Here is an 11,400-nt window from a genome sequence, read left to right as displayed (position 1 = left end):
AATTAGGTTGCAAAGGAAATTAAGGTTGCTAATTAGCTGACCTTAAAATAAGGGCATTATCCCAGAGCAGCTGCGGGGACTCAGTGTAATCACATGAGTCCTTAAAGCTGGAAGAGGAACAAGAGGAGGAACTCAGAGTGGTGTGATGTTAGAAGAACGCAACTAGCTTTTGTTAGCTTTAAAGGTGGAAGAAGGGGGTGACAAGCCATGGAATGCAGGCAGCTTCTAGAAGCTGGAAGAGGCAAGGAAATGAACCTTTTCCAAAGCCTATAGAAAGAATAGCCTTGGCTTTAGCCTGGTGAGACCCTTGTCAGACATACGACCTTCAGAACTAAGGTAATACATTTGTGTTGTTAAGTCACTAAATTTTGTGGTAATTTGTTATGATTGCAATGGAAAATTAATACACTTCCTCCCTGTTCTCTTTAGATCTACTTATTCTCCTACACCCTCTTTATTACCAGGAACACAGTATAATACAGTGGTCATAGCTTTCTTTCTGGAGCAGGGTCAGCCTCCTCAAATCCAGTTTCTAGGTAGTAGCTTCAGGAAACTTCAGCCTTCGGAAGACAAACTCCTACTTATTTACTCCTGTTTCCATATCTGGAACCAAGCCCACCTATAGCTTTGATCCCCATTTGTGTTTCTATTCTATTTCTGATCAACAGAGGTGCTAATCTTGTATTTAAGCATAGTTAAGTTTTATTAAATTTTTAATGTCCCCTTCCTTTCATAGTAAATCACCAAGTTTTATCCATTCTACTTCTAAAATGTCCAAGGGATTTGCCCCTCACTGAAATTGCCACTAATGCTGTTCTACTTTAAGTCCTAAGCATCTCTTCAAGGATTATTGCAGTATCTTCCTAACTGGTTTAGCTGTTTCCAGGCTTTCCCATTTTAAATCATTGTCCTCACTGCATACTGCCAGTTATAATTACAAGGATGATGTTATTACTACACCATTGAAAAATCTTAACTAGCTCCTATTATATTTAGAGTAAAGTCCATATTATTAAGAACTGAGTAGTATTAAAGGCCACAGGCTCTGGAATCAAACCGCCTGTGTTCTGAACTTTTTGTTTCAGTACAGGTTCTGGGTCAGAAAAATCTGGGTTTGCATCCTAGTTTTTCCATGTATTGCATGACTCAGGGCAAAGTTTTTACCCTCCTAAGAGATCACTGTAGTACTTTTTCCAGAATGGTGAGGGTTCTATACTGTAATACATGTAAATTCCTTAGTACTGTGACTGGCATAAAATGTGATCAATAAATATTAGCTGCTTAACTATGTAAGATAGTATTCAATGTTATTAAGATTCTGGCCCTTTATATTAGTCTGCTCAGACTGCTATAACAAAATACCAAATATTGGGTGACTTAAGTAGCAGAAATTAATTTTCTCACAATTTTGAAGGCTGCAAGTACAAAGATCCAAGTGCCATCAGGGCTGGTTAATGGTTCTTCCTGGCTCATAGACAGCCACCTTCTTACTGTGTTCTCACATAGCCTCTTGTCTCTGTGCATGTGGGATGAGAGAGATCTCTGGTGTCTTCCTGTTCTTATTAGGACACCATTGGGCTAGGGCCCCATCTTTATGACCTCATTTGACTTAATTACCTCTTTTAAGGAACAGTCTCTAAATACAGTTACACTGAGGGTGTAATCCATCCAACATATGGATTCGGAGGGGACACAATTCAGTCTATGGCACCCTCCTTAACCTGACATTCCTGACTCATCTCTTTCTAGTGATACAAATGCCAAGCTCCTGCCATAATAGTATTTCGTGTCAAAAATGCACGTCCTCCCTTTCTTCTCTAGTCAAAATTCCCGCTCAAATGCAGAAATAACTCATCTTCCATCTTTGCTCCTATGGTACTTTGTTCAAGCCATTAACATAGCTAACATAAGATTAGTATTTTTCAGTTGCATATTTCTTTTACATAAGATGTTTTCTGTTAAATCTCATAATCATTGTATGATGTAATTATTATTAATGACCTTCCTTTATGAATGTGGCAACTGAGCCTCAAAGAGGTTGTTTATTCATCCTATCAAAATTGAGAACACTAAAAAATGTGCTTGTTTGTAGAGGATGGTACTATTCACTGATTATGAAACATTGAAAAAGGAGTAGGTTTTATGGAAAAAGATGTTTTATTTGACACATAGCAAGTTCAAGGTGCCTATGACACATCCAAGTATGCAAATATTCTGTACCTATTTAATATAGCCAGTCTTGGATTAACATACAATTTGGGACTTAATCTTCTCATTCCATAATGTTAGCACAAGTAAGTGTTAAGTGGCAAATAACCTCTTTTAGTGGTTAGTGAAGAATAATGTGTTAGTGAAGAATAATGCTAAATTATTTGTTTATTCTATATGCTCGACATTCTTTTTCTTCTCACTCTTACCATATATCTTAACTTCTTAGCAGACAATTTTTTAAATCATAGAAGTGGACAGGGTGCCTGGGTGGCTCAGTTGGTTAAGCGACTGCCTTCGGCTCAGGTCATGATCCCGGAGTCCTGGGATCGAGTCCCACATCGGGCTTCCGGCTCAGCGGGAAGTCTGCTTCTCCCTCTGACCCTCTCCCCGCTCATGTTGTTTCTCTCTTTCTCTCTCTCAAATAAATAAATAAATAAAATCTTTAAAAAATAAATAAATAAATAAATCATAGAAGTGGACAGAATCTGAAGTGAATGACATCTTAAGAGATTATCTAAAGGTAGTTCTTTTAATTTATAGATAAAAAAATAGTATAGTTAAAATGACTCATCCAAGGCCACAGTTAGTACTCACATAAGAAGTAACATTCATATTTTCTTTTTTTAAATTTAAGTTTATACCTCTTAATCATATTCATATTCATAACATTCATATTTTCTCATTCCAATCAAAAGCCTATTCCATTATACCAGTGATTCTCAAACAGTATTCTGCAGAACATAAACTATGTGAGAAGCTCAGTGAATAAAATTGTTCAAATGACTTTTAACTCTGAATACAATCCTCTCTCTCAGAGTTGCAGTGAACAATTAACTTTATTTAACCCAGAATTTAATGATAGAACCCCTTTTCCAGCATGTATTAATGCTAGTAGAAGATGCTTTGGGAAATGATGCACTATGCCATATTTTAGAATGACAATGGTGGGCTTAACTGCTTAGTAGGAAAATTATCCTGCTGAGATGAAGTCAGGCTAATGCAAAGGAAAGAATTTCATTTGTTTAATAGATTTATGCTGTTATTGGAAGATGTAGGGCATATTAAAAAATAGTTTTATGGGGCGCCTGGGTGGCTCAGTTGTTGGGCGTCTGCCTTCGGCTTAGGTCATGATCCAGGGGTCCTGGGATCGAGCCCCGCATCCACCCTCTCCCACTCCCCCTGCTTGTGTTCCCTCTCTCGCTGTGTCTCTCTCTGTCAAATAAATAAATAAAATCTTTTTAAAAAAATAGTTTTATTAGTAAGTGAGTTATGGGATTGTTTGAGTAACTTGCCTAGAATGTATTAATCATATTGTAGGGTAGGTTTTTTAAAGATCTGATTTTTCTTAGGTAAATGGAATGTAAATACACTAAATTGGGTGTTTGAGGGCTTCCAGTTGGAGAATTCTTCTTTCCATGGTAGTTGCTGGGAACCAGGTAATGAAGTCATTGTGTTTTGTTTGACAGAGAAATTCTGGGAAAGACAGGAAACTAAACACAGAGTTAGGATTTGATGGAGTAGTTGCTGTGAAGTAGTAAAGAAGACTCAAGGGAATTAATCATGATGGAAATCTCAGCCCAGTTTTATGGCTGTGCACTGACTTGAATTTGAATTAAAGGGAAAAATTACTAATAAAATTTACATATGAACAGAAAGTTTCTGATTTTTTTAGGACTCTCTTTTAGGACTAAAGATCATTCATGCAACCTGTGTACATCTTAATGATACACATAGATAGTACTAAGAAATAAATATGTGCTAAAATATGGAGCAATATAAATACTTCAAAGTAAATTTATATAATTTTCAAGTTATTTTGGTAAGAGAAAGGCATTATTGTCCTGTACCAGATATAAATGCAACAAACTCGACTGCTTTCAATATGTATTATGCTTATATACAGTGAATAAGAAAATTTAAATATTAATTTGCATTTCTATTGTATTTAAGCAAGTTCACATTTTAGATGTTATAACTAATGAAATAAACAACATAATTTAACATTAATCAAATCTTCCTTGTTAAAAATATGCCCTGCTAATTAAAAAATTTTAAACATTGCAAATAAAGAATATAACCTAAAAGTGGAAAGGACAGATTTTGCCAGCTCTTTGTAGCTGGAAACTTAGAAAAATCACAGATCAAGAAATATTCTATTTTTAAAATTACATTTTGGAAGTTTAGCCCTTTTTTCCCATATCTATAGATAGTTAATCAAATCTATAACTACCTGTATAGTAATGGAAAGAAAACAATTGCAGCAAACACCTCTGAACTTAGAGGTCTGCCACTTACATCCTCTATGAACATAGACCCTTCTATGTCTTTCAGGAAGTGAAATAAACCTATAAATTGTAAACCACCAAGCAAACATTAGATATTTAACTGGACCAGTCAGTACTACTTCCCCTGATCCCTCACATGCTGAAAGATAATGAATTTTTAAATTCCAGTAAAGGCAAGTATCATTCCTTCTACTAATACTTATTGATCCAGCAATGTTCAATGCACCACTAGGTACTATGAATAAGACAAGTCCTTGACTTCCATAAATTTATATCCGTAGTATAAGTAAGTAATTCTTTGCAAATACTAGGATGAGTAAGTAATTCTTTGCAAATACTAGGATTAAGGTAACGGTCATAAGCAAGTTACAGAGAAGTTACCACGACAGGCTGCTTTGAATCTGTTTCCCTATAAATAGCTTTGTAATTCTGCATTACATCCGGTAGAGATATTTCTATAATGCACATTACACCACACCCTTCGGTAATGTATATAATAGTTGGCTAGACTTTATACGATTTATCGAGGCATACAGGCTGACAGCCTTTACATTATTGGTGGCTCTCCACACAAACATGGATGTTTCCTCGCTGAGACTCAACCATCGTCTTAGAGTGTAGTTCAGTATAACTAATATTACAAATTTTAAAGACTAGGCTATGTTCAGGCCCTAAGGTTTGGTCCTCAGAGCCTACAGCTAAGACCACGGCAGTGCGCCGAGGAAAGTGTTCCTGGATGGTAAAAAACATGCCACCGCCCAGGGAACGCGGCGTGTCTGCCAGCACAAAAGCTACCACCCCACCTAAAGCCCGGGGCTGAGCTCAGGAAGGCGGGCGACCTCCCGAGAGGTCCGAAGCTCTTCCTGCCCCCCCACTTCCGCTTCCGGGGAGGTGACTCCGGGGCCCTCCTGGCGTGGGGGGCGGTAGCGAAAGGGGAGCCGGAAGTGGCCCGGCACTTCCGGTACGGGAAACTCCTTGCTGCCGCTTTGGCTGGCTTGACAGGCGCGGTCTCTGCAAGTAGATCTCCTTTCGTCTTCCTCGCGTCCAACCCCCGAGCTCTTTTGCCGCTGCCGTCCTGCAACTCCTGTCTCCGAAGGCGCCCCTTCCCCATGTTCCGGGGCAGGAGTCCTGAAAGCGAAGACCCGCTCGCCGGTACCCCATCATGTCCGAACTGACTAAAGAGCTGATGGAGCTGGTGTGGGGCACCAAGAGCAGCCCCGGTCTCTCTGACACCATCTTCTGCCGCTGGACGCAAGGTACCCTGGCTGGGCTCTGACTTCCAGCCGCTTGCTGTGCCCCCTGTCTTGCCCCGCACTCTGTCCCGGTTGCCCTGCTCAGTTCTGAAACTGGACTTTCTAGAAACGCCCTGCCTGCCTTGAGGGGAGTGGTTGGGTAGGAGAATGGTAACAGCTAAATGGTTACTCTAAAGCCCCGAAGCGCCTCTGCCACTCCCTGGGCTGCCCTCCGGCCGGAGAGCAGAGGTGGTTGTTGGGCTGCAGTGTGCGGCACTGAGGGTGCGCTCTGTGCCCCGGGGTCAGTTTCTCGGGAAGTGTTGCGGCCCCCTGAATCATTACCCACTAACAAGGCTTCATGATATTTGTGTTTGGATTAATTTTGGAGAGAGCGAAGTCCACAGGAAAGTCAAAGTGGCTAATTCCAGAAAGCAGCTCTGTTGTTTGTATTTTAATTACGTGGCTAGCCGTAGTACTCGGTGTATGAATATAGTGTGGCTTGCTATCGGGTGCTCTCTTGACCCAAAGCATCCCGGGCTTTGAGATGGTTTAGTATATATTACAGTTAAAAGGAAATGTGGATCATAGCACTTTCTGTACTGGTCTAATTATCCAGACAGGATTTTGAGTTATGTAAGAAGTTTTATTAATACGAATACTAATGAAATAAAAACTACCATTTATTGAATTTCTGCACTGTGCCAGGCCCTGCGTTAGGTACTTAAGGATGCTAGCAATTATCTGTAATTCTGAAATTATAATAAAACACAACATTGCACACTATTTAAGGTGACTTCAGAAAGACTGGTGAAGTTAGGTTAAGAGCCTTTGGAGTCAGAAGGATTGGTAATGTAAGTATGTAAAACATCACAGGCCAGTAAATAATAGTTATTCATTCTTATTATTAAATCATTTATTTAGAGAATACCTGTTCTCAAAGGATTTGGGGCAATTTTAGCATAGTAAATCCAAGTTCCTACCTCATAGTGTGTATTTTGTAACAAAAATTCGGGGTTTAAGTAAATCCCTTCCTCTCTCCCAGATATGCCTCATTTAAGAGCTGGTAAAATTAGACTCATAATGTATTACAGTCAGCTTATTTAGTCCATCACTCTTTTTTTGCTATCAGGAAGATGAGTGGTGGGGCTAAACAGGACAAAGTTGCACAAATTTATAGAATGGGAGTGAATTACAAGTCTCCCAATTCCTAATACAGCACTATATTCCTTTGAGTTTCCGAACCTTAACATGTAATTAGTTTGGTTCTTTTTACACATTTTAATTACGTCACTGAAGTAATATTTTCTGAAATCTTGGGCTCCTGCATTTGCAGATTTTAAAAAGCTTACTTTCTACTTTGACTTAATTTATCCTAATAGTGAACAGCCCAGAAGTATACAAGGCTGTGAAGGATTAAGAAAAATTTACTTCCTGTGTAAGTAGTTAGCATTAATTAAGCTTTTACAACATAGAATAAGATAGTATTCAGCCTTGTTTATGTTAATGCTGTGATGCAGATTCCAGGAGAATTCAGAGGCCATTCTAATAATGGTTAAGAGAAGGCTTTGGAACAGGTGTGCTTTGGTTCCAGATTCAAGTTGTTTAATTTACTTAAGCCTCAGTTTCCTTCTCTGTAAAATGCAGATAATAGTAGTGTCAACCTTACAGGGTCGTTGTGAGGATTGAAGGCATGTAAGTCCATTGAGGCACTTAGCACGATATCTGACATACAGTAAACACTCAAGACAATGGAGGTTCTTAAGACTTAATTTAAAAAGCGTTTAATTGTAGGCTAAGCCAAAGATCACTCTCTAGCCGTGACCTGACAATTACAAGAAATTGTTTATTTGATGAATAATCATTATTTTTTTACTTTTATTTTATATTGAAGCATAGAGGATACATGATCATTATTTAAAATACAACTTTATAATGACATTCGAAAATGCTGTGCCACAAGAAGTTCCTTAAGATTCATTCAGTCATTGCCATTTAAAAATAAAGGATTTTTTTTTCTTTTTAGAGTATGTTTATATTGTGGATATATAATTCCTCATGGTCTTACATTGATCAAGATTTTCAGGTGACCAAATATGTATTTTTAAGTTACCACCTCTGAATCAGAGGGAGGTTGGTTACTGGCTTTGCGATGTTAACTGTTGTATTCATTTATTCATTTAGAGGCAGAAATCATTGCTAAAGATTGCTTTGGCAGTCATTTGGGATTATGAGAATAGGCACAAGACCTTGCTTTGCTGCATTTGCCTTAATGCATTTGTAATGTGACACCAACTTTGGCTCTATTTTCTAGTCTGTAACTGTGCTTTGACAACTGTAATCTTATAAGTTTTTGGAAGCAAGTTAAAGTGTAAGATGTTTAGGGTAAATATTTGTAAAATTATGTTTAGGCACATTCCATTTATGAACCCATGTTGATCACATTAAATTTTTTTTTTTGATACATTAAAACAAGCTGCAGGAGTTGCTGCAGCACCGAGTTGGGTTTTTTTCTTAATTGATCTGGCAGTTTCAGATAATTTGTGAAGTCAGTGAGCCACAGAAGTGGCACATAGTTTAATTCATTTGGCAGTTTTAGATAATTCTCTTCTGCAATTCCTTTTTCTTTGCGGAAAAAAACAGGGTTTTATGGGGTTTTGGTTTGTGTGGGTTTTTTTTTTTTGCCAGTTTTTCTTTGAAAGACAGTAAGTCACATAATTTAAAGATTTGCAGTTGTTATTTTCTAACTTGGAAATTGAGTCTCTACTCCTGCCTCCTTCCCTCCTGCTCAATTGCCTGTGATCATTTTTTAAGAAAAGTGTGTATTTTCTACCTCTTATTCAGAAGCACCATTTATCCTCGCCCCTTTCCCACAAACTATAGCGGTGTTCCTAGGCCTCTGCAGGTTAGACTTGGTAGGTAGGATGGGAAGGCAGACAAATAATAAGCATAGCACAAATGAAGTACATGTAATAGTTAGAAGGTAAAGAAATAGGGAGTTGTGGAATGGGGTGGTGTGGCTAGGCCTTATTTTAAGAGGAGATTTGAGCAAACACTAGAAGCAACTGAGTTAGTTATGCAGTTATCTGAAGAGTGTTCTAGGCAGTGAGAATAGCCATTATAAAAGACTTGAGGCAGAGTATTCCTGGCTTTTTGTTCAAGGAGCAGGAAGGAAACTAGTTCAGCTGAAGAGGGAATGAGGGAAGGGGAGAGTAATAAAAGATGATGTAAAAAATAATTTTCATACAATGGCCAGTAAAGCCTTACAGGCCATGGTAAGGACTTTGGCGTTTATTCTGAATGAAATGAGAGGTTATTGCAAGGTTTGGAGCAGAGGAGAGAAATGACATGACAAGTTTTTAAACTGACTGCTGTGTTTGAGGATAAAGTGTAGTGGCTTGAGTGAGACAGCAAGATCAAACGAGAGACATTTGCAGTAATCCATTGGGGTAGAGATGGTGGCTTAGACCAGGATAGTAGTACTGGGGATGGTAGCAAGTGGTGCGATAGAACAACTCCCAGCAGAACCAAAATAAGAGTCATCTAGATCTGACAGGAGTAAGTATAAATCTTATTATAAATGAAAACATTTTGACTTACTGGGAATTTCTGTTTTCTTTTCAGTATTGATTGTCTAGTTCAGTGTTTGGCAGACTTTTTCTGTAAAAGAGTCAGCTGCATTTATTGTTTCTGTCTCAATACTCCTCTCTGCCATTGCAGCAAAAGCAGCCCTAGATAATATAGGTATGGCTGTGTTCCAAAACTGCATTTACAGAAACAGGTCAACCCCTGATCTAGATTATAAGCTCTGAGAAATCATTTTTTTTTTCCTTTTCCCCCCTCTTTCTCCTAAGCTTTAAGTTATTTTATTGTTTAGTGTATAAGATTAACCCAAGAGAGAGAAACACAATTCCTGTTTATACCAGTTCATTGTTTTGGGGGGCCTCATGGAGGTGGAAGGGGAATGGAGCTGTAGTTGGCTGAAATTAAGAGTTTGGACTTTTGATATAGGACAATTTTTGTTATGTAATATGAAAAAAATAACAACATGATAAGTGAGGGATCAGTTAAAATATAAGTATCAAATGTATTTACAAGTTAATACATTTATTATAATGATTTAACATTTTACCAAAGTAAATGATAAACCAGTATAATTATTATTGTTATTATTATTGAGAGAGGGTGAGCAAGCATGCACAAGTAGGGGGAGGGGCAGAGGGAGCTAGAATTTTTAGCAGGCTCCCAGCCCAGGGCAGAGCCCAACATGGGGCTCTTTCTCATGACCCTGAGATCATGACCTGAGCTGAAACCAAGAGTCAGACGCTTAACCAACTGAGCCACCCAGGCACCCTGATACACCATTATTAATTAATTTTTCTTCCAAAATGAGAATAATGTGGATCATACCACTTCAGAGGTTTTTGTTGTTGGATGCCTCTTATTTCTCTCAAGGATATACTCCTTTCTCCAGCCTACCTGAATCATGTCACCTAAGATCCAGTTCTTTTAAACTTAAAATTTGTAAGCTTATATGACAAAGTTAATTTCTTGGTACTTTGAATACAAATACTTTTGTTTTTTAGTTCAAAGTATCTATCATAATATCTTACATTGCATTATGCTTTACAGTTTTTGGAATTCTTATTTAATCCATGCAATAACCTTGCGAGATAGCAAAGGATAAATGTAGTTTTCCTCATCTTTATAGAGGAGGAAACTAAGGCACAGTTCAGATTTGACTCAACCAATATCATTGAGTTTGTAATGACAAACCAAGTCTTTCTAAGGGCTTTGTTTACTTGGGAGCCTAGAATTATGGAGGCAGAAGTTAAAAAACATGATTTGAGTAACGTATATATGCATAGTAAGTCATATGAAAGTAAAAGATTGGAAAATTACAAAGAGGTTCATGGCTCAGGTTTAAATTAGTTACAAGCTATAAAACAGATTTCTATGTCTGTAGTACTGTGGAATGTGATACAAAATTATGTATATAGGATCAGATGCTTTAGATGGCTAATTTCAGATCTAATCGGAAAAAACCATTTTGTGAAAAGATAATTCCTTTTAAAAGTAGGAGATAATTTGAATATAAGAATACAAGAAAAATAACTGTATATCCTAAAAAATTAAACTCAAGTGAAACCTTATTATAAAGGAAGAAGCCTACTTAGCCTAGTCCTGTTTTAGCATAGAATACTTAATTTACATTTAGTTGACTTTATTTCATTATATTTATTTCATTATAGCCTTTTGCTCATTATCAGCACACTCAAACATGTATACATAATTAAACAGAATTTGGAGTACAGCAGATCTGCCTAGAATTCTCGCCATGGGATTTTTATACAAAAGCAACTCATTGTAGTTCATTTCAGCTATAAGCCCCCCCATGGATCTTGAAAACTGCATTACATTATTAGTAATTTTAAGGAAGGTAAGAATTCATTCCTGATTCATGTTTATTACATACCCCGAATGTTTCATAGATTCTAGTTTTCGCTTCTGCCCTTAGGCCCAACGTCAGGGATCCTTTGCTTATTTCCAGTAGGAACAGAACTGGACAGAGTGGGGGGCCTCTTGGCTTCATCTCTTGTTCCTATGTTGGACCTCAAATTTGGTTGTCTTGACATGATAACCAGCACCCTTAGAGCTCATTTGTCCTGTGCATC

At 37.8% G+C, this 11,400-nt stretch overlaps 1 protein-coding gene across 4 annotated transcripts in view; it reads left to right on the top strand.

Moving 5' to 3' along the window:
* Positions 1–5,423: 5,423 nt before the first annotated feature.
* MINDY3 (MINDY lysine 48 deubiquitinase 3) overlaps positions 5,424–11,400 on the top strand; it is an 86,682-nt gene continuing 80,705 nt past the window's right edge. For 2 of the 4 annotated variants that reach the window (XM_078075179.1, XM_078075178.1), the window contains exon 1: positions 5,426–5,752. Coding sequence is in view for 2 of the 4 variants with exons in the window: in XM_078075177.1 (XP_077931303.1) it covers positions 5,659–5,752 (94 nt within the window). In the remaining 2 variants the exon portion in view is untranslated. Of the gene's footprint in view, positions 5,753–11,400 lie in introns of all 4 variants that reach the window. The other 2 variants (XM_078075177.1, XM_036097042.2) reach the window with 2 other exon arrangements.

Source organism: Halichoerus grypus, chromosome 6, assembly GCF_964656455.1.
Source record: "Halichoerus grypus chromosome 6, mHalGry1.hap1.1, whole genome shotgun sequence".
Taxonomy (NCBI): Eukaryota; Metazoa; Chordata; class Mammalia; order Carnivora; family Phocidae; genus Halichoerus; species Halichoerus grypus.
Note: the sequence above shows the minus strand (reverse complement) of the source record. Positions and strands in the feature narration are given on the sequence as shown.